Raw genomic sequence first — 24,282 nt, 5'->3', positions numbered from 1 at the left:
ACGAGACCAGGATCTGTGCCACCTCAGAAATCATTCAGCCGCTCCTCAGTTTCCTGTGCCGAGAGGGTTTGATAACACTAATTCACCAGCAGGCCCCTTCATGTCCACAGCGGCCGGAGTCCTGACTGTCCCAGCAATCTTCAACTGGCTTATAATTGCCTCAAGGGGGCGCCACTTTGACAGGGTTAAGAATGGAGACCGGGGGGCAGTGGTTCCTAAACGTTTTCATGTCTCAGACCCACAAATAGATCCACAGCAGGCAGACACACACACACACACACACACACACACACACCCCATTTGGTCACATTCTGCCCATATGATTCTGTTGTTGATTTAGCACTGAAATGTAGGAACTCTCTGTGTTGCAGGTGGAAAGAAGAGAGGTGAGAGGTGAGAGTGAAGCCTGTAATCACAAAAAACATTCTCATACATCCTCTAATTACCAGTAATTTGTAGTGGATTGAAATGTGGTGAAATTAAACTGGTTTTTATTCTGGCTGTTCCAAGAATCCACTAAAGGATCCCTCAAACCTCTTCAAGGACCTCCAGGAACCCTGGACCCCACTGAAAATGGGATCATTTCAAATTAAATCAAGTTTATTGACACTAAAATTTTCCTCATTCACTGAGTAACCAATTCAGCCCTCTAAAGGACCAACAAGAACCCCTTCAAGGATGCCTGAAATCCCGTCAGATAATAAAAGAAAAATAAAAGTTCAAAGCTGTTCGGGGGAACATAGTGGCCCCTGAACCCCGTTGAAATTAGCGTTAATCTTCAGTGAATTAAAGAATGAGTTGAAGTTAAATAAATTAAACTTTTGTAATTGCCTAACCTAACATGAAGGCCTCAACCGCTGAAACATACTGGCATTTGATATTAAAGGCTTTTAAAATGAATTTCCCTCTCGAGGACCTCAGAATTCCTCTGTAATTCTAAACTTTGCCTAAATTTTCTTGGTACACCCTGGAATTCCTTCAGAAGACACATTTTGATCCCCAGACTCCACTGTAATTTGTATTTCTTTCCACTGAATTAAAATATTGGTGAAATGAACCTATGACTTATTTGATAGGACACCTTGAACCCCGTCAAGTTCCCTGGAGACTCTTCAGTGGCCTGTTGAAAACCTCCAGGAACCTTCATGGGGGTCCCCTGCCTCAAGGCTATTTGGAATAATTTGTATTTAATTAAAATTTTGAGGAAAGTAATTTCTGGTGATTTAACTGTAACTTTTAAAAAGTTTTAAAGGCCCCCCTTTAACCTCCTTAAAGAAGACATGGATATCCCCTGAGCCCACTTCAGTTGGAATGACATCTAGTGACTAAACATTTATTTAATTAAAACTGATCCTCATTTTTCTAGGTACCCCCCGGAATTTCTTCAAGAACCTGCCAGAACCTTTTCAAGAACCTGTGGAAACTCCACAGGGACACCTGATGTTTCCCCACGCAGCTCAAATCAGACTGTTTCCAAGTGAAATAAAGACCAGTGAGGTTAAACTATTCCTAATTTTGCAGGGTACGCCCTGTGATTTGGTCAAGGTTCCCACCCCCAAAAATCCCTCTGGGGGATTGTCGGACATGAATGAAAGTAATCTATTACTTATTATATAGGATGCTTGGAACCCCCTCAACCCAGAGCCTCTTCCATAACCTGTTGGAAACCTCCCAAGACCCCTCAGTGCCGAGGCCATTTGGAATAATCTCTAGTAAATTCAAATTTTGTAAAAATAAATGATTCCTGATTTTGTCAGATACCTCCCGCAACTCACTCACAGACTCTAGCGCCTCCTGAAGGACGCCTGGAACACCATCATGAACCCCACTCGAAATTAAATAATTTCTGGTCATATTAAACTGCCCCTTTTTAAAAGTTTTGCAAGCCCCTCCTTGCACCCCCTGAAAGCACTTCCTGTGTGTCCTCTGACCCCACTTCAACTGGAATGACTTCTAGTGACTCAAACTGCACTGAATTAAAACGACTCTGCATTTTTCTGGGCACCGCTTGGAATTTCTTCAAGAACCTGCCAGAACCTTTTCAAGAACCTCCTCCTCAAGGACTCCTGATGTTCCCTCCTCTCAAATAAAATCAAACTATTTTCAAGTGAAATAAAGACCGGTGAGATTAAACTAGTCCTAATTTTGCAGGATACGCCCTGTAATCCAGTCAAGGAGCCCACCCCCCCTCATGTCCTCCCGGGGGCTGTCGGACGTCCCTCTGAGAGCCGCTGTCCCGAGGAGGTGAAACCTAAGGTGCTAGGGCCCCGGCTGGGCCGCGTCGTGCTTCCCTTTGCCTCAGTGTCACGACTCTGTCACTGTGAGCAGAGGACTCAGGATTTATTTTTGGACTGCCATGGAGGCTGCTCCTTCCATTTGTAGGAAGGGGGGTCGACTTGGGCTCAACATGAACCTGCCGCTCTGACACTCCGGGCTGGGACAAGCAGGCAGCAGCCGGCCGCCCCCTAAGCAGCCGTCGCACAGGTAAACACGCCACAATTCACCTTTTTTTCTTCTCCACACAGAGCAGGAAACGTGTTAATGCTGCTGGCAGGGAGACAGGGAGCGCTGGGCGGACAGCTGGCCCCCACCCCCCACCCCCCGGCCCGACCGCAGCCAGAGATTTGACATGTGTTTGGGCGAGCTGAGGGTTTTATTTTTTGTTGTGCAGTGCAACATTAAAGCATCATCAGGGCTGAGCTTGCTGTTTCTGCTGCCTGTGGCTTCAACACACTCAGTCCATTCATGTGTGTGTGTGTGTGTGTGTCCTGCTGCAATGAGGCGTCATGTCATAACTGAGCAAATAATGATTATATTTAGATGTGACTGCAAATCATCCTGTAGCTGATTTGTAGGGAAACACGAGAAAGTCTTCCTGTTTGGTTGATCTTGCTCTTCTTTCTCCTGTCCTGTCAAGGGGAATCTGTCCGCAGCAAATTGGCCACCAGCAACAAGTTTTTACCTGGTAAGTCGGCCCGTATTCACTTCAAGGTCACCGGTTTATGTGTGTGTGTGTGTGTGCATGTGTGTGTGTAGCCTCACAACCCAGCTGCAGGACTGTAGGTTTTGGGGTGGATTCATTTTCTTAAGGTGGACACCAGAAGCTATTGTGGACCGGCCGGTTTGATTAGATTTGCTATTCTTACCCTTTCCTCTTTTGAGCTTGTGTCCTGGAGGAGCTCCAAATACCAAACCTACCAGGGCCTTAAAAGGCTGGCCGGCCTCTCATGTGTCAGGCAGCAGGTTCAGGCCATGGGCGGGGTGCTGGGTGGGTGGGTGGGGGGATTTAAAGCTGCACCAGAGCTGGCCTACATTTCACTGAGGTGACACACATATCAAACTGAGGATATTAACCAGCTGCTTTGGGTTATGTCGGGTGTTTTTCATCTGATAAAAAAAATGTGAAAATCAAACTTTATGGGTCATATTTGCTCCTAGTCTGAGCTTATCAGTGTTTTACATGAAGTTACCTACATATTCATGATCTTTGAAAGTTACCTCCTGCTTGCGAGGTGTGATTTGTTTCTAATAAAGGACCTGGTCGGGTTAAAAAAGTGAAAACGCGTAACATACGGGGAAGGTTTGGATGTCAGGATCGTTGATGCTCAGTCTCTCTCAGACACACCCTTTTAACGCCGAGCTCACAAACCGACTTCTCCATCACCGGTTTATTTTAAATGGCTGCTCTCTCATGTGATTGGGTGGCTTCAGTTTCAAACGGGTGCATTTAACTGGGTAATCTGAAGCCCTCTGCAGCGACTGAGGGCCGTGATGTCATGAGGTCGGATGCTTCACATTCACTTTCCCCCTTGAGCAGGTCTTATATATATATATCCATATATCTATATCTGTCTAAATGTAGATATATAGATAGAGATAGAAATACACATGATGCAGCTGGGTAACACTTTATTTTAATGGGCCACAAATTTCATGGTAAAGAGGGGACGATTAGCAAGTAAGTCTTTGAAATTAACAAAATTATATCAACATTTACCTCAAAATTTGCTCAAACCCAGAACTTTAGCTTTCACTTTGTCTCATCAAGCTCATTCTAGATTCATATTTCAAATCCATTAGATCATAAAAAAATGAAACCACGGTCGCCGCTGCTCATGGATTTTCTGGAATGTCATGAAATCTTCAGACTAACTTTGCATGTGCAGCTTCAGTTCTGTGCTGCAGTAAAAATCAGAAATTTAATTTGTAACATCAATTTTGGATATTCAGGATGAGTTTAGTGACACTGTAAAAGTTTTCAGTCAGTTTTAAGGTGAATGTTACTAATTGTCACCTACTTAGTTACCATGAAATTCACTAAAATGAAGTGTTACCTACATCTGGGCTGAACATGAAACCTGTGAAATGTGAGTTTGGAGTTTTAAGTTTCCATCTGGAGTTCTGGGATGTCGAGCATCAAAGGTTCACAGAGACTGACCATTGAAAGTGATGAATATCTACATTCAGTTTATTAAATAAAAGATTTAAAAAAAAAAAAAAGATGAACCAAAGGAAATAACATTGCTGATGCTGAACATAGCATTCAAACATCAGGAATAATAATAATTAGCCGAATTTTGAAGAGAACAAAACACAAAATGATGCAAAAACACAGCATACCAGAGCACCTTCAGTCAGGAGGTCAGCCTGGGGGCCCTGACCTGCACGGAGAGGCAGGTAACAGGATAAAAACACACTTTCATCAAACTGAAGTCACTGCTGACATGTCATTTGATGCTGAAGCTGTGAAGTGTGTGTCTGATCTGACCTGCATCACACACTGATCTATTGTTTTGTGAAAGCGATGCGGCCTGTGCAAAAAAACATAAATGGCATCTTAAAAAAGGGAAGCAGATGATTGGCTGGCCTCCTCTCTCTCTCTCTCTCTCTCTCTCTCTCTCTCTCTCTCTCTCTCTCTCTCTCGTTGCCTTCAGGCTAAAATTAGGCCGAGCAAGCTTCCAGGATCAGCTGTGAGGTGGTGAGACAGGATAACATTTGACTCTGACCGGGTTTTATTTTCTCAAATATGATCACAAAAAGTCTCTGTTTTTCTTTTAATTTTTTGCCCATATCGCTGTTTTCTTGGGAAAACCTCATGAACTCAATTCTGATGATTGCATGTCCCCACGCAATCAAAACTGGGTAGCATAAAAACGGCTGCTTTTCGTAATATTTTGCATGTCGTGATGTGCAACGATTAGTTCTTTAACAAACAAAAACACAGAAAACAGAAGACAGACAGCACAGCTACAGTAGAAAATGATTTTAATTTATTTAAGAAAAAATGGGTAACTAACACACATAAGCAGGAATATCAGTACGCAGGTATTTAAGGTGATAAGTGTCTACATGAGTCGTACAAACAGAGCCAAAGGCACTGGTGTGCTGGATTAAAAAAAAACAAAGAAACAGGGAGAGGCATGGATTACATTTGGGTGTCTGCTGGATTAGGTTTGGTGACAGATTAAGAGGCGTTATTCTCCACTTTGGTCAGATGTGTGTTTTCGGCACATGTCAGTGAAATGATGTGGAAATCATTATTGTCTTTGCAAACTCTGAGATTTTTGCAGTGTTTCATAAAGCAGATATCACCGATTGTTCTAACTCCAAAGTTTAAGTGCAGTCCAGCTCAATATACTTTGCATATTTGAACGCAGCAATCACAGAGATTAATCCTGCATGATTGGCAAATGTAAACTTTTCAATTTAAGAGTATTTTTATAGCATGTAGCAAGAATTTCCCCTGTACGCCATCATACAATGATCTTTTTTTTCAAACACTGCAGTGGAATAAAATACAGAAAAAATAAACAGAGAAGAAATGTCACAGTCATATATATACATAACATTTGAAGTTGAATAGAATACACTAACATGTCAGAAAATACAAAACAAAACAAAAAAACAAAGAAGAGAAACAGGAAACCAAAAAGATGTAGACATTTTTATGATATGAAGATTTTTTTTTTTTTTTTTTTTTTTTTTGGGACTTGATCGGTTGGTGGAGTTCTTTGCATCCAAGAGAGCGTGTCAGGAAAAATGTGATTTAATGAACATGCGTGGAGTATTGTCTTAGAAGAGCTGCTTGTGCTAGATGTCTTTATAGCCGGCTGATTTTTTTTTTTTTTTTTTTTTTTTTTTTTGAAGAGAAGACGACTCTTTGGCACCAACATGGTCTCAGTAATCACTGTTGCACAGGCCTGAAAAAGAGACAAAAAGACCAAAAAAGAAAATGTTAAATATGCAGTAACTTGGTGGTATAACTGTCATTATTCACCTGCAACTTTTGGTTTAAACATTTTCAAGAGGAGCTAACCAAGCAACACAACACAACACAATCACCTTTTCTGCACAGAGTACAGCTTTAAAAACGCACTGAGACACTTGTGATTTTTCGGGAAACAGGATTCACACGGTATGAGCAAGGAAATTTTAGAGACTGTTCCCAGAAGTCTTGTTGAAAAAGTTTTAACTTTTAATATGTGGATAAAAACAGACTCTCCAGAATCACAAACAGGGCCAGTCAAAATACTGGGAAAGAGCAGAGAAAACTGGGATGTAAAATATATATAAAAATATGAAGAAATATAAAAAATGCATATAAAAATAAATAAATAATAATAATAATAATAATAATAATAATAATTACAGCTTAGGCAAATTATTTTAGGAATTATGCAAGCATCACATTTTTTTTTTTTTTTTAAATCTCCCCTACCCCCTGCAGTGCTCCAACATCCCCCTCGGTGTACACACACCCCCATTTGAGAACAACTGTTTTAACCAACTCGTGAAGCCAAAGGCAAATTTCCACATCTGTGTTCAATCAAGGTAATCTAATGATCTTCTAACTTGCTGGAAATCTCTCCTAATATTTCTGTTTTTGTTTCCTGCAGGGCGCTGAAGTGCTCATGGCTGTCGCTTACAGCAGCATCACCCAGCCAGGCCTGCTTTCCCAGCAGTACCCTCCGCCCCTGCTGCCAAAGCCTGGAAAGGACAATGCCCGGCTTCAGAAACTCCTCAAGAAAAGCGCCAAGAAAAAAGCCTCGGCTCAGGCCGCGCAGTCCGCCGGGCCTTTCCGCTCCAGCCTTTCCCCTGTGAACGAAGCGAGCCCTGACCTGGAGCACAGCGACCACGCCACCCCGCCAAGGACTCCGGAGACGCCACCGTACGCAGCGCCGCAGCACCCACGCTTCACCGTCAGGCCGCTGTACCAACATGTGGCGTCGCCTTACCCGCAGCGTGTAGGATTTGGCAGAGCAGCTAGGTTCTCACCTCAGACAGTGGCAGCTCCCTCACAATTGTTCTCGCAACATGTGACCTCGCTTTCTTCCTATGTGGCACCGGCCCACCCGGCTGGAGTCTCACTGGCTGTCAGCCCGGTCATCCAGCCAGCTGCACCCAAAATATCAGTGTCTGAGGCGATAATACCAGCTGTTGAAATGACAGTGGTAGCTCCTTCCTCAGCTGCTCAAAGTCACGCTGCTTTAAAGCCTGCAGGAACTGTGCAGCCAAAACCTAGAAGCCCAGTTCCAACTCCTTATTCAGCGACAGGAACTCAAGCTGTGATAAGACCACTCACAGTGCTGACCCAACACGTCAAACCAAAAAGTCCTCGTCCGACGTTCAAAGCAAATGAAGCCACCAGATCACCCAAATCGATGTTCGACGTCCCTCAGATTAGGATGTACACTGCAACCACATCATATTACGAGACATCCCGGACGCCTCCAGTGTACGACACGGCTGGATTAACCGCCATTGGCACTACGCTACCTCAGTTACCTAAAACACCGACGCAAGAAATAAAGCGAGGCGCGACACCAACATCTGAGGTGAAAAGAGGTTTGACTCCGACGTCAGAAATAAAAAGAGACGTGACACCAGTGGGTCAGAGTCCTGTGTTGGGCGCCGAGCCACAGAGAAGAACACCTACTTCAGAAATCAAAAGAGGAACCACACCAACAGGAGGAACCACACCAACAAGAGAAACCAACGGAGTCAAAACTCCCACATCTGAAGTCAAAAGAGTGACTCCAACAGCTGAGATCAAAAGGGCTAAAACACCAACGTATGACTATCCAACATCAAGAACTCTGGGTGGACGGCCTAAAACACCATCATATCATGTAACCCGGGCAAAAACACCTGTCTTTGAAATCTCAAAGCCCAATCCCCTTTTATTCGCAGTGTCACCAGTCACAGTCGAGACGGAGAGGTCAAAAACACCAACAGCCGTGCCCACTTCCCAAAGTGTGAAGGCCCCTGAGCCTAAGCCTGACAAGACGGTATCAAACGATACCTGTGCTCTAAATGGTGACATTCATGTAGACGTAACACCAGCAAAGCCACCTGCAGCTATGCCAACCCAAGAAAGTATTACCAAAGCAGAACCTGCTCAACAAGAAGCCGCAGTGCCTGAGCTGAAGACAGAAAAGACCCCAGCAGCTCCGCTTGGCTTTCAGACACCAACAACTCCCACATCTGAGCCACTAAAGCCAGCTGTGACGTCCTACGGCTACCAGAGGCCTAAGACGCCAACAACTCCCACATCTGAGCCACTAAAACCAGCTGTGACGTCCTACGGCTACCAGAGGCCTAAGACGCCAACAACTCCCACATCTGAGCCACTAAAACCAGCTGTGACGTCCTACGGCTACCAGAGGCCTAAGACGCCAACAACTCCCACATCTGAGCCACTAAAGCCAGCTGTTACATCCTACGGCTACCAAAGGCCTAAGACGCCAACTTATGAGGCGTCGCGACTTATGACAGCGTCAACTGGGTTTCCAAGGCCGAGGACGCCTGCGTACGGGACACCTTCTCAAAGACCTAAAACCCCAACCCATGTGGCGCAGAAACCAAAGTCATCATATCGTGGATTGACACCGGCCGAATATGTCGCTTACGGTGGAATCCAAAGTTACACACCAGCGTTTGGTATCTCTAGGCCAAAGACGCCAACTCAAGAAGAGATTAAAGCCACAAAAGAGGCACCTGTGGAAGATATAACACCCAGCCTAGAATCACCTGTGAAAACACAATCTGTGGCTGAGGTGTCTAAAGCTGATGAAGCCCCCAAAGAGGTAGAGAAACCCTCTTTGGGTCCTGCTGGTCCTGCAGTCGTGGTTCCTAGTATTGTTGTTTCACAAGCGTCAGACATCACAGAAACAACATTATCAGTGCACACGCCAAGTAAGATACCTGGCCACGCTGCAGCAACGCATGAACAAACTGCGATACAAGAAAAACCAAAAGTGAAACCTGTAACTGTAGAGGTCAAGACACCAGAGAAAGAAAGGGTGAAAACACCAACGAAAGAAATCCCCAAACCAAAGATAAGACCTCCTGAAGCCAAACGTCCTTTACCCACCCCAGCAAGCAAAGGTGAAGGCCAAGTACCTCTGGTGGCAATAACCAAACTGTTGGCCAAAGACACAGTCCAGACAACAGAGCAGGAAACAGTAACCAAGACAAAACCTGTTGTCTCAGATCAAAAAGAGTCAGAGAAACCTTCAGTTCCTGCCAAGCCAAAAGCTGAAGGCCCAAAGCTGAACAACGCAACTCCACCAGCGAAGGACACGACTCCAGCAAAGCCTGTTCTTGACGTTAAGGTGCCTGCTGAGTCGACAGGCACTGCAGACAAAGAAAAAGACGAGAAAGGCAAATCTGCCTCTGAGAAAAAAGAAGGAGACGACTCCCTCCCTGCAGCCGAGCCCCTGCTGAAAGTCCTTCAGAAGCCAAAGGGAGTGAAATCTAAACTGAGCGGTTGGTCCCGCCTCAAGAAGCACATGGTGGTCGAGCAAGAGGAGCCCCAGTTTCCAGAGTCAGAGCCCGAGAAGAAAACAGCAGAGCCGAGTCAAGGTGAAGCGAAGCCGGATGAAGAGAAGGCCGGAGAAAAATCTGGCACTGAAACCGAGACACAGAGCAAGGACACTGCCAAGGCAACGCAGATGTGGGACGCTGTCCTCTTCCAGATGTTTTCCACTAAAGAGAACATCATGCATCAGATTGAGTTAAACAAAAGCGAGGAAGAGAAAAAGACAGAGGCAAAGGAGGAGTTAAAAGAAATCCCTACGTTTGCTCACCGGCTCCCCGTGCTGCTCTTCAGCCCGAGGTTCGACGCCAAAAAGCTGAAAGAGGCAGCGTCGAGGCCGCTCACCAAAATTTCAACCGTCTTTGAAATGGGTCTGATAGGGCGTAAAAACAAAGACGAGGAACCAAAAGACTTTAACAGAACAGCAAGAGGGTTCACTGCTTCTTAAAACTATGACAAATGTGAATGATGTGGTAACGTGAAAATGTAGAAAGAAAAGTTTTAAAAAAAATATTATAATGTATGCTTTATGTACAGGTGCAGAAATCTTAGCAACGTAAATGATGTACAGGTCTGGTGTTTTTAGTCTCTGTGTTAGAATGAAGCGTGTGGCAGCGTCGTAGAGAGTTTATACTGGACAAATGCAGTGTGCTGCGTTTGGAGAGCGGACTGAATGCCTGGTTGTCTGGCTGGTTGTAGGTGTGTGTGAGTGTCTGTGGATTTCCTGGTTAGAGAGAGCTTCACTTGTCTTAAAGTCACTCAGACGTCCCATCAGATTAAAGCGTATGTTTTAAGTAATTTCAGAGCTTCTCTTTTGTCCAGTGTGCAACCTTTATCACATATCGTACGAAAACGATGAACACAGATCATTAAGCTAAATATGTGGGGACTTTAAAAAACTAAATTCATGCAACAGATTCCTCTCACACTTCAACAGCAGACATCACAGCTCATCTAGCAATGGCAGCGTTTTGAAGTATCGAGGATATTTTCCTCCTCAATACAATATTTGCTCAAATTTTCCACAAATGACATTGTTCTTTATGGGACTGACACCCAATCAAATTAATTATCAGGCTTGACAAAAGCTACTCACTGGTTGTTGAGATTTATCTGTAATTACGTCCATGACTATGAAGGTAAACAGTCTCTCTACCTAATATTGACACTTATTTATTCATCTACTCATTGTATTTTCTGCCATAATCTTTTACCCTTTAACTGTTTTTTTCCACTGTATTTGAGAGTGTAACGCTCATATTGGTTTATCAGAGTGTGATACTGGACACAGTTTGGGTTCATTTAGGATTTTACAACAAGCAAATGGAGACAAATGGAAAAAAGTGAAAATTTTGACGTTAAGTTCCCTTTTTACCTCCATCTCATTGTCGCTCTTCACTGCATTAGGGTGAACAATATGATATGATATGTGCTCTTCTAAAGCATTTTTTTGTGTCGGCCCATGGAAAAATCCAGAACATATTCATAATCATCAAAAATTAAAAAATGCCACCATTGCTAGCTGAGTTACTCGCCTGTGATTTTGCGTGAAAAAGGCTCTTTTTCTGATCATGAGCTCACAGAGAGGAATTAACTAAGTATGAATCGATAATACACCAGCTGTAATTATGGTGTGGAACTGACTCAAGTGTTTCAAATCTAGAATTTATTGATTTTATGACGAATCGTTTATGGAATCAGATGATCGATGATTTCCTCCCCATGTGGTTCAAACTGGTGCTACCTGCCGGCGAGCGCAGGACCTTTTCTCCAGATATTAGTTTTTTTGTTTGTTTGTGTGTTTGTTTTTTGGGGGGTTTGGCGTGTGTCAGGGTGTTGGGGCAGGTCGGGATTGGCGGACAGCGAGGCGTAAGCCAACGGGACGGCGGCGAGGGAGAGACAGGAAGTTAAATTTGACGGGAGGGTCGTTCAAAACGCTGAGATGGATATGTTAAAGATGCACTATTAAAAACAAAAAAAAGTTATCTTATAGACTAAAGTGAAGACCTCTCAGTCCCGGCTGACAGAAAATGCGGAAACAGTTAGGCACCTAATTAATGACGGCTGAGTCTGCACGGTTCTCATGTTTTGCCTCATAAATGACAGCTTATTCCTCAGCTTCTGTCAGCTGAGTCTAAACAGTCCTCACTTCAATCAACAATCAGCAGTTTTGCATAAGGCACTTTCAATGGAAATGATTATGTATGGCTATGAAGTAACCATTAAGAAATAAAAGTTTTAGGTTATTATATAATATATACAGATAGACAGATAGATAGAGATATATATTATATATTTTTTTTTTGCAGTTTACAGTGAAATACACTTGAATGCACAAAATACTGGGGACAGCTTCCTGACTTTCCATTAAAACCCTTTTTACTCCACATCTCATTTTGTTTCTTACAAATCTCTGCTTCTATTCGTCTTTAATAATAAACATTAATAAAGCACAGTGGCTTAGCATGAGTCTGCATCAGCGGCAGACAGCGAGCGTCCCCAGTGTTTTGTGCGCTCGGTGGAGGTGGACGTGGTCGACAGTGATGATGAAGATGAGCTGAACGAGGAGGTGGTTTTTGGTTTCGGTGTGACTCTGAAGACGAGCGCTGAGCGTCACGGAGGCCGGCGGCGCTGCAGACGACGGGCGAGGGAGGCCGAGGCTCAGACGCCGCCGCGTTTTCGTTTCACAAGAAAAGTGCGACTCGTCAGGTTGAGCTGTGCGGAGAGGATTTCAGGCTGAACTCGTGATCGATGGTTTGTTGCTGATCAGCTCGCCGTGCGGCTGCGATGCTTCGTACGCAGACTTTTGGAGGTGATGAAGACCCGCGAGCGCTCCTGAGAGGCTGCTTCGTGTTTTCCTCAACACATTCTCACTCCCAGCTCGTCGAATACGGCAGCTTGGCCACACCACTTTCACTGCTGATGGCGACGTCAAAGGCGGCCTCCGGCATCCTGACGCCGTGGGCTGCCTTTGACCACGTGTCAGCGTCACGTGTTAGGGTTAGGCATAAACATGGAAACGGGACACAAAACTGGAGACAGGATTCGAGCTCCGGTCTCGTGCGTGAAGGTCCTGATTTTCTCACTCTTCATTCTTCATCACCATCGCCCGCCTCTCGCCCTGATGCCACACGTCTTTTGGCGTTGGCATCAGACGCGAAGCGCCGCGGCCGAGCTGCCGTGTCGGACGAGCTGGGAAGCAGAACGTGTGTTTTCTTGCATGTTCCTACATAACTGGGCCCTTTTTAGATTTAGATGCTGTGACACCAGTAGAGCAGGTTTTCTTTTCTGTATTTTTTGATAAAAACAACATTTTGCCTCAATCAAATGCTGCTTATGCCCACATTTAGATACGAACCGAGCTGAGCGAGGAGCAGACTGGAGGTGTTTCTGTTGAGATGGATGGAAGCTGGAGAGTCTTAATTTACGTTGAGTACAGTCGGGTGCTGTAAACTGCATTTTTAAATTTGATTTTCAAGCTAATATCTGTTCTTAGAGGATTTTGTCAACAGGACCAGAAGAATAAAAAAGTTGACGTTTGCCTACAAACCATGACTCATCATTTATTGAACTCCAGACATTAGAACTGCACTCACATGGATCACACACATTAAAAGTGACATGATTTCGTGTCTCTTAAAACATAAGGCATGATAATATCTGGCTCTTTTTTTTTTTTTTTTACAGTTGGGAGTTGAGAATATTTCAGGAAATAAATCTAACAAATTGCTGACATTTTCTCACCAGATTTTCCGTTTGAGAGTTCGTGTCCGTCCTCGTCGTCCACAAAGATCTTCTCATATTTTCCGTGGCCAGTTACAACAAATTTATATCTTTTACCAGAAGGCGCGCCCTGAGAAAATAGAAAAGAAAAGTTCAGTAAGTGAACGTGCAGCTCCTGCATCTATCCTGAGACGTTTTTTTTTTTTTTTTTTTACAATGTTTTCCAGAACCAAAATGTTCAAAAGAAAACTTTTTTTTTTCCAACAGAAAAAAGAGGGGAAAACGTTTTTTTTTTCTTCTGCAGCTGAGCAGTAAATCAGCAACGACTACTATGGGACTTTTCAAAAGAACTGAAAACTTGAAATGCAATGAGCTGGATGTAATGTAAATATAAAAGAGGAACACTGATATAAAGGAAAAGGCAAAATAAAATAAATAAAGTAATAAAGTGAAAGGAATAAAATGTGCACTCTCAAAGTGTACAAGCTGTGTTTTCAGCTTTAAATACCTCCTTTCACTCTGTGTGTGTGTGTGTGTGTGTGTGTGTGTGTGTGTCCTTGCCTTCGCCCTCGGGCCCGTCCTGGCAGATGAATCTCCGATGATCTCCCACATGTTTCTCTTCTGCATCACATCTCCAGGCTTCACATCCTGATGAAGTCAAAGCAAAATAATTCAGACCAGCTGAGCTGTCACACACACACACACACACACTCACACACACACACACACCAACACGTCACACTGAAGGTTATGTATCCACACAGGAGGGAGGAAAATCATCATCAGGCCCATCAGTCAGTATCTCTTTAATACAAAAATATGAGTTTTTTTTATTTTTTTTATTTCATTTTGTAAGCTACAGGAGGGCTTGGCTGCAGTGAGCTGATCCTCCAGCAGGGGGCGGCCTCCCCTAGGCCTCAGTCTGAGATGGAGCACAGAGTCGCTGCATTAACACTCACCAATACTCAGGATTTATCAATGATCAATATCGTCATTTTGATCTACATGATTTTTGATCTGCTGATATGAAAACCAGCCAGACTCCGCCTCTCCAAGTAGGCGGGGCCAGGTTTCCTAAAGATGAGGTGGTTATAGTTTTCATTTCATTATTATTATTATTTCATTATTATTATTAATCAGTCAGCATCACAGATGGAAATAAATCTTCTTAGTAATTTTTCACATTTTCAGCAAATTTTTTGATCATTTTCTTTTTCCTTCTAATTTTCCACAAATTTTCTCACCATTTTTTCTTTTTATTTAAATTTTTTACTAATACAATAATGTTAGTTAAACTAATTCAAGGAAAGATTTGTGTTGGCATTTTGTAATAAAATCCATTTTCAAATTTATGACACATAAACACCGGCCCTGGATACATCACTTATCAATGTCCTTGATCACTAATGATGATCACTAATGATGATCACTAATGATACGGTCAGGGTTAGGGTTCGCCACGCAGGACACTCACCGCCGGCCTGGAGGGAGACGGCCGGCTGCCGTCCGGACTGGACTTCACCCACTGGGTGATGAGGCCGGCCACGCCCACCTTCACCACCTCAGTGTCCTGCTGGAGAGAGAGAGAGAGAGAGAGAGAGAGAGAGAGAGACCAAAATGAAATTCAAATTCAAAATGTCCTAATTCTCACTTTGCTTGTCCTCCCCCGTGCAAAAAATAAAACTAAAACAGCGTTTACCAGGCAGGCCTGTAATATTTCTGTGGTATTCCTGCAGTAACTGCAGCACACACACATTATTGCTATAGTAACTGTTGTGTCTGGGGTTAGAAAGAGTGTGTTTAATTGCACTGAGGAATGAAATTTAAGACCTGCCGCCACCTCTGAATTTTACATGGAAGAAAAAACCCTGCATATTATCAATACATATTTTAGAGACCCCCAGAATTTCTTGCATCATGTTTTTAGGGGAGCTCATGTCTCGTTAAGGGCAGTTTTCCTTCATTAAGCAGCTGCTGTACAGCCGAGCTGCACCTCAGTTTGTATTTGATTACAGTCAGTTCACATATTTTTTCTGTTGGAAAAGAGGCCAGAGTCGAGGTGTTGGGGTGTCAGGTTGAACTAGACAGAGGACGTCAGGTGAGTGGGCGGTCCTTCAGTCTGTCCTGGGACACGCGTCTGTTTACACCTGTAATGCGATGCAGACAACATCGTCCCAAACCTCTGAATGCGTCCGGAGGTCCGATCACTCAGGACGCACTGAGGACGCATGGCTGCTGTTTCCACCTGAACTGGGAGGGGACAGCTTGTGTCCAGGATTATTTCTCAGGATGGATGCTGACACCAGGTGGGAACAGCCTCTCTGTCACAGTTTGGTTTGGTTTAGTTTATCTGCACAATCATGAGGATACGACTAAATCCAATAAAAGAAGAGCTAGTAATGCCAGAACAAAAGAGGACGTGATCCAGAGAGCGTCTCGGCTTCTGGGCCGCTCATTCTCACCATCTAATTAGGGACAAGTTTACACCTGAGACGCCAGGTGAAGTCAGTTAACTGCAAATAAGGAGCTGATTAACCGCAGTGCTCTGGGTCTAAGGCGACACTTATTTCTACCTGCGTCTTATCTTGATTTCTTCCTTTCTGTTGGTTCCTTGGTGTTTCCTTATCTTTATCTGGGGTAAATTTTCTGTAAATTGTTCATTTTCCGCAGCGCAGGTTATGATCTGATGCCAGGAAAGCCTCAGTTTGTCTCAGCTCATAACTCATCGTTTCACTCTCAGGCCTGTCAGATTAAGCAATTAAACACACAGGAGAGAGATTCAGGCTGCCAGGAACATTTGAAACGAGAGGCGTGAGGCTGCAGCGCTGAAATCCACAGGTGGGAAGAAACAACATCCATCAGCCCAATTTGGATCCTGATGGACGTCGGAGACTTTCTACTTCACATTTTAGAGGGAAATCATGTACTTTTTCCTGTTCTACATTTATCTGACGGCTGGAGTTCCTCTGCAGAACATCAGATGAGCTGAGAGGAAACCAGCCAACAGGATGTGCAGCAGTCAGAGCTGCAGCATTAAAATACTCCTTACAGGTTCATGCAGCATGAATTCAGCTCTCTGAGGGAAACTGCTGTTCACAACTACTTTTACTTTTCACAGTGTTTTGCTTGAGTAAAATTTATATCTATTGTCACACTTCCTTAGAGCTGCAGTAAGTGATTTCTGACCACTAGAGGGCGTGGAGAGCTTAAAACCCTTTTGCAAACAGTCAGCCCGTCTCAGGGCAGCCTGGTACAAAATCCAAAGTTAAGGTGAAAGAAATGTGTTTTTATAATGGAAATGAGGACTTCACTCTCATGAGGCTCTTTAATTTACTGTAGTTTGGTTTATTACCTGATTTGACAGAGACAGTTCATGTTAATGACAATACTGAAAATATGCCAGAGTTGGAAAGAATTTCATTTGTAATTTTCATATAGTCTCTGGGTAGGTGAGAGAATGTGCACTACATCCTGTTGGATTACTGGGATTATTTTGTCTCTGAGCTCCAATTTGAAAACGTGGGGAAGCTGCAGACTTTCAGCCACATGGTGGCGCTGCTTTGAATGAACTTTTTCTGCAGAATGTGACATCTGAATTAAGCTGAGGCGGTGAGGGGGTGAAGAGTGATGACTGGTGTTGCAAGAGGCCCATTTTGTAAAAAAAAAAAAAAATGCAATGTGATATTGCTTAATGCAGCCTTCTTGAGGACTTTTTCCAGCACTTGCAACATCTGCAAATCAGCTCTCCACAGAATGTGGAGGAAAGTCAGGGTGAATGTTCTTGTACGTGTTGATGTGATCATCACAGGCTGGCTGCCGGCCGAGCTCTTGGCAGGTTTTTTCCTGAAAACACACCTGCCAGGGCTGTGATCCACATGGTTTTATATCGCTGACACTCTCATCCAGAACACCTCAGAGTCCAGAGAAAAATAAACTTCAGCTCCTCCATCATCAGGATCACAAGAAACTGACAGTAATGAAGAAGCTGATCAGAGTTCAGCAGCTGGTTAATAGATGGTGGAAAGATTCCTGTCACCCAGAAATCACCATGCATGACACAAATCCTCTATCACAATAAGGATCATTTCTATCTTGATACTGATAGATCATGACGTAGTGTGTTTTCTGTAGAGGAAGAGGAGGTTTGTTGTGTTGGAGGCTGACGTGGAAACCGGAACCGTGGCGGACTCTGCCAGGTACCGTTTTCTGGTCGGTGTCAGATTTCTGTCCAAATCACAGAGGAACCCTTTCTAGGTGCCAGTTCCTCATCTCGTCTTGATCGGGCTGAGTCCTGTTCTGTATTGGGCTTCTCCATGTGTTTGTTATCTGAGCCCACGTGGGGTGATGGTGCATTCAAGGCCCCCTGGGAGCTCCGACTCAGTGACTCAGTGTAAAATACTGCCCTAAAGCGGCTTTGACGAGAACAGAAACACTATCGGAAAAATCTCATATGGCACAACCCTACCCTACCACAGCTGCATGTAAAGGTAGTTGGGTGTGTGTGTGTGTGTGTGTGTGTTTGTGTGTGTCTGGTGTGTCAGTGTGTCCTTGCCTTGCTCGCTGGCGCCTTGGCAGGACTCTGGTTCCAGGCTTCTCCAGCCTCAAACAGGTTCTTCTTGGACGCCACGACCTCCGGAGAGCTGGGCAGGTCCGCCGGGCCCGGCCGGGCCACTCGGGCCTCCTGGGAGTTCTAGACAACAACAACAACAAAAATGGGTCAGTCCCGTCTGAAGTAACTTGCTGTCCCATCAACTCACCACAGAGACATCAGGTTAATATTAAAGCCTGAACAAAGTCCCAGCGTCTCCTGTCATTCAACACCAGCACTTCCAGCTGAATAATGGAATGATGACAGTAAAGATGCATTATCTGGTGAACGTGGATAATTACTGGCTGTATGAACAGACATGTTATTGCTATTTGGTCCGTGTGATTCACTGTTCAACGCACCAAACGAGCAAACTGCCTGGAACTCTCACTCTCCCATGAATCATTTCCTTAAAATTATGAATTGATTCCTGTCTGGTTTTGCTTGATCTGGACCAATTTTCCATTAGATTCAGTCCACTTTGTGTTTTTAAACAAATTCAAATTACACATTAGAGACACCACGTGTCAAAACTCAACCATCACATTTTTCCCAGATCAGTTAACAACCTGAATGTTTGAGACGTTTTCCTTATGTGCTTTTATGTTGTGTGTCATGGATCAGCAGGGCCACTTAACATCCTCCTGTTTTGGGATATTTTTGCAGGTTTTTTTTTTACGCTGTTTTCTTCTCCACACAATCCTTAAGTACATTTTCCTCCCTGTCTTACTGCTCTGCTCTGGTTTTTATGTGCCGTAAACTATGAAAAGATTGTTGTTCTCCATCAAATCTGGACTCACTCAGGCCAAGATAAAGAAAGTGCAATAAACCGCTTTACCCGAACTGATGCCAATGACTCATTAAACACACACACACACACACACACACACACACATATCTGCCCATGAGCTTTGGCATCATCTCCTAAAATTTGCAGAATGAGAGTTGGTTCTGTTTTTTAATCAGCACACATGTCCTGAAGCGCTCCGTGGCGTAAGGTTTGTTAAAGAGCCTTGTAAATAACTTGGACCGGAGTCAAGCTCGCACACTGCGCCGATTATCACCACAGGAACCCCCGAGGTGAGGAGGGAAAAGAGCGAACGGAAAGCTAAAAATAAAAAGCTGTTAAAGTCGGGCGCTCCTGCAGTATATCTGTCCGACATGCAGAGAAAACAACATGATGTAATCCTCCAAGCACGGGCAGATTTATAACTGCAGCACACTCTTAAATTAAAGGATTCTGTACAGCACCAGAAAAAAAACATCCTTTACACATGAACCACTCACTGTGCTACAGAGCCATTTTTATAGAGTTCCTCAGTCTGTTCCCCAGAATCCTGCTGTTTTTCATTCTCACCGCCTAAGCAGGGAGTTATTAACACCTGATGTGCGTGGCTAATGCAATTAACGTCAATTAATTAACTGGCAGGACAGAAAACAGCACTCTGAGTCACGAGGACCAGCGTTGACGTCCAACAGAGTAAGAAGTTCTCAAAGCCAACGAAACCTCACAAAACCCTGATTCAAACACAAAACACTGGAGGAACTGTCTACGAGAAGGAAAGCTTGAAGAAGTGGGTTTTGAGAAGCGACTTAAAAGACAGATTTTGCCATCCTGATCTCTACAGGAAGTGCATTCCAGAGGCTGGGGGTCCTATAATAGATAAGGAACGGTCCCCTTTTGTCCTCAGCCCGGCCCTCAGAACAACTAGAGGGCCCCATTCGAGGATCTCAGGCCACATGTAGGGTCATAAAGCAATAAAGGCCCAGAGATAAACTTGGGGTTAAACCCAGTCAAGCTTTCAAACTAATTCAGATTTTTTTTTAAATGAATCCTAAAATGGACAGGTAGTCAGAGAAGTGAGGCTGAAATCGGTGCAATATGATCTCATTTCTTTGATTTTTTATGATTTTTTTATGTAAGCTCTGGTAGTTGAGGCACATAAACAGGGAATTACAGCATTCCGGTCACGGTGAGATAAAAGCATAAATCAGTGTTTCATGGTCATTATAAGACAGAAATGCTTTGATTCTGGACAATTTACTTCATTATAGAAATCAAGTCTGAGCAACTTTATTAACGTGTTTGTCTAAGATCATATCTGAGTGGAAGATAACTTCCAGATTTCACAGCATGCAGGGGTGACATTAGCAGTGCCTGAGCCAAGATTTGTTTGAATCTGATCCCTAAAAAGCTCAGAGCCAATAATGAGGACTTCAGGTTTGTCAGCAGGAAGCTCTAAAAGAAGTTTGAATATCAGAGAGACAGGTTTGTGTAAGGGCACTCGCTGCTTCACATCATTTGGGTTTATGGAGGTAGAGCTGGAAATCGTCCGCTTAACACTGAAAGAATCGGGCCCAGAAAGGAGCCTTGGGGAACCCCGCAGCATATTTGAGCTGATGGTGTCGTAAAGAACCTGGACAACTTCTGTCTGCTTTGGCCTTTTGTTTTGGCCACAGGTTTTCAGGTGAATCTGGACTGACCTGACACTGAGGGGAAGAGTCTTTTCAAACACACTGCACGACACTACGACGCAAGATTTCAGCGAGTCACTTCACTCCAGAGTTAAGGCGCTGGTGTTCAACGTGGGGTTATCGTTAGGGCGTCCTTAGTTTAATTTCACTCTGCTCTTCAAACTGCTACAATCCAGAACATGAATGAAGGATCATGTTTCATGTGTGGCATCTGTACAGTTTAACCCCTTGAGACATGAGACAAGTCACTTGATTGCTTTCAAATCATGGGAAAAAAGGCGATAAGCATATTAGCAGAAAAAAAACTCCTGGGAACATCACCCACGCACAGAGCCTCAGGCTGCGTTCAGACGCCTTTCACAAGCAGTTAATACTCAACACACTTAACTGAGTACAAAGGTCTCTATAGTGCAAAATCCCTTCACATGGGGGTTTCACAGCGTACTGAAATTCAACTTGGGGTTTGTGAACATGAAAAGTTCTGTGACCCACTCATGTTTTGAAGAGAGTAACAGGTGTGACTCAGGTGAGAGAGCAAGCCCAGCCCTGCCCGACCTGCCTGGAAATCCTCAGCTGAGACAGACAGGCAGACAGGCAGACAGACAGACGCTGACAGGTGCTGTGACTGACTCGCGACAGGTGAGTGTCTCTGACGTGAGCCAGGTCGCTAACGAATAATGACACTGACGAGATGAGTCACTGATCGGGCCCGGTGATGACAGCACTCATCATGTGCATCAATGGGAGCCCTGTGTGTGTGTGTGTGTGTGTGCACTGACCTCCACAGCATGTGCATACTGCTCCAGCTTGTCGTCAATCTTGGACAGCAGGACAGGAAGCTGCGTCTTCTTAAAGCTGTTACTGTTTCAGCCAATCAGAGAGAAGGAGAGAGAGACAGGGAGGGAGAGAGACAGAACATGTGTAAGAGATACTGTTTTTGTTGTTTTTTAGTGCTGTTTTTTTAAACCATTTTTATCTTTCCGTCATCAGTTATGTTGTGAAATCAGAATGTTGTTTCCTTCATTTTTATTCCGTATCGTTTCATTCTTGTTTTTGTTTTTTTTATAGTAGAAAAAGTGACATTCCCGTGGCGTCTGACATCAAATCAAGTTTAAATAAAGTTTTCTGGATGATGTGTGTGTGATGTCACTGCGAGCTGCCGGCTGGTTTGAGACCAGATTTCGAAACGCTGATGACACACGGCTGAGCCTGCCAACATGTTGCTGTAACGTCTTACGACACCCAAACGCACCAGCGATGTGGCAACTGATGACTTTAAAATGAACTCAGCGGTTCTCAAACTAGGGCCCGCGGTCCTCAGGCGGGTCACCAGTGCTCTGTGGTTTAACTGAAAGAGTTCTTCATGTTAAGGAAGCCCACAGTGGATCCACAGCAGAAATAAATAAATTAAATAAATTACAAGAAAAATAGAAAAGAGATCAATAAAAGATATAAAGCGAATTTTGTATAGAAGGTGGATTCATAGCTTTCAAAATAAAAGACCTGACACACATGGACTCCTGAGTTTCAAAACGCAGGGGACAACATGGCCTTTTTTTAGTGATCCACAGTCCCTTCCCCTGACAAACACCACAGGTTTCCCTCCTGTGCTCTGTTGTATGTAATGTCATATTTCAAAACTGGACAAATAAAAATCTGGGACGTCCAGCCGTCCTCCAGCGGTCCAAACGCACGGCGGCCTGATCTCGGCCATCTTCCCCAAACATGAAACCAGACTGTGTGCTGACGGGACGGCCCGGCCCCTGCTTCCTGTGCCGGGACGTTCCCGGGGTTTTTGCTGATGAAAGCCATGTGTGAGTGATTAGAGGTTCGCTGGACTGTTTTCCTGTGATAAATGTGAGAGCGCAGCTTTATTTGGAGGTTTCTGGAGGTTTCCAAGGCGAGCTGGATGATGTCATGCGAGAGCAGGTGGTGAGAAAAGTAAAAGCGTGGCAGAAACCTCATTCATCACCAGGGATTGTTTTGTTTCGTCGGCATGCCCGGGCGCCGCCGGGCCTCACGCCCACCTCAAAGCCGCTTCACACCTGATGATGTCATGACAGAGGGAGGATGTATCACCTGGTAATGACATCATGACGAGCCGCTGAGCTCACACACCTGGATCGATGTGTGCCTGAGGTGTTTGCAGTTGTTTTTATGCTGCATGTTGGTGTGAGGTGTGAGTCAGGTGCTGGCAACAAGTTTCACCACCTGTCTGTCTCTCTGGCAGGAAAGCAGACTGAGCTGGGATCTGGTGGGCGGATCTCTTTTCATTCAGTGATCCATCCAGAGCAAAAAAACAACAACCTGATCCTGAGCAGATTCTCTTGTTTGTGTTTCTGCTTCTTCTTCTCTTCTTCCTCCTTGTTTCCAGCTTCAACCACTGATCCACTTTCTGGATTTGTTTGGTCTCGTCTTCCCGCTCAGAGTGAACAAACATCCTCGCTCGACGAACTTATTGATCCTATTAAAGCACAGGCTAATTATTTTAGGAATTATTCATGACTGATAATTAACATTTTTTTTTAAAAATTCACGTACCCCTGCAGTCCTCCAACGTACCACTAGGGGTGCATGTACCCCCTATTTGAGAACCACTGCATTAGAGTCTCCAGCCTGAACTGCTTTCATGGTATTTTAACACCAAAACAAATATTACTTCATACTGCTCTATATTTAGGTCTATGGCTCGCCACCGTTGTTATTTCTGCACACAGACGAGACTAGCTAGTGCTGATCTGAGTCTTTGACGTGCAACGCTATCAGGCCTGATAAAATCAAACATGTTTGAGTGAATCACAGCTACGACTCTGTGCCTTAAAACGTGGAGGCAGAGAGCCGCCCGATGCAAAGCGGAGGGTGGTTTACCTCTTTATGTAGCAGGTTAAAGTGTGAACCCACATTTGTTACTGTTATTTTATTTCATTTTTAGAATGATCTATTTTTTAGCTATTGTTTTTATTTACTTTTTTCTGTATTTTGTTGTATCTCATGTTTTCCTCTACCACGTAAAGTGTACTGCTTTTTCTCCCCTAAAATGCTCGATACACATAAGATTGGAATGATTAATACACACAGGTTACATACAAGGTTAAATGATAAAAAAGCCTGAGTGCTGACTGTCGTCGTCTCCGTCAGAGGCTGAGGCTGTGGAGTCGCTGACCAGCTGCTGAGGTCAGAGGTCACACGGCCTACAAACATGTTTACACTCCTGCTCCTGTACAGTATTTCAGATAAAAGGCTGGACCAGGCAGTTTGTGTGTGTGTGTGTGTGCGTGTGTGTGTGTTTGATAAGTCGTTCCAGCAGACCGCCCGGAGCCCGGCGGCCGCTCGGCCCCCTGGGAAAACACCACGGCCTGCATCTGCTCAGAGTTAAACTGAGCCATAAATCATCTGCGAGAGAGGGGGCAAAGGTCACCACCGGCCTCTCTGCCAGGGCCTTCAGACAGCAGAGCTGCCCTGGTGCACTCTGGGAAACCTCAGCAGCCACAGGGCAAGCTGGATCCTGATTGGCTGCATGAAGCAATGACATTTAACCTCATATCTCCGCTGCCAGGGTGGTGAATCAGTCTGAAGTTGGTTGTAAGTTGATGAACTTCACCCAACAAGGAACTGAAAGTCTGATCTTAGACTGCAAATAACAAATATTCTCATGCTGTTAATCTGCAGATTATTCGGC

At 44.3% G+C, this 24,282-nt stretch overlaps 1 protein-coding gene across 1 annotated transcript in view; it reads right to left on the bottom strand.

Moving 5' to 3' along the window:
- Nucleotides 1–5,248: 5,248 nt before the first annotated feature.
- Nucleotides 5,249–24,282, bottom strand: part of lsp1a (lymphocyte specific protein 1 a) — a 49,079-nt gene continuing 30,045 nt past the window's right edge. The window contains exons 8-13 of the mRNA XM_030054438.1: nucleotides 21,383–21,464; nucleotides 18,093–18,230; nucleotides 15,015–15,110; nucleotides 14,102–14,188; nucleotides 13,562–13,670; nucleotides 5,249–6,200 (exon numbers count right to left, since the gene is read on the bottom strand). Coding sequence (XP_029910298.1) covers nucleotides 6,178–6,200; nucleotides 13,562–13,670; nucleotides 14,102–14,188; nucleotides 15,015–15,110; nucleotides 18,093–18,230; nucleotides 21,383–21,464 — 535 coding nt within the window. The 3' untranslated portion in view covers nucleotides 5,249–6,177. The remainder of the gene's footprint in view (nucleotides 6,201–13,561; nucleotides 13,671–14,101; nucleotides 14,189–15,014; nucleotides 15,111–18,092; nucleotides 18,231–21,382; nucleotides 21,465–24,282) is intronic.

This window comes from Myripristis murdjan, chromosome 6 (genome assembly GCF_902150065.1).
Source record: "Myripristis murdjan chromosome 6, fMyrMur1.1, whole genome shotgun sequence".
Classification (NCBI taxonomy): Eukaryota; Metazoa; Chordata; class Actinopteri; order Holocentriformes; family Holocentridae; genus Myripristis; species Myripristis murdjan.
Note: the sequence above shows the minus strand (reverse complement) of the source record. Positions and strands in the feature narration are given on the sequence as shown.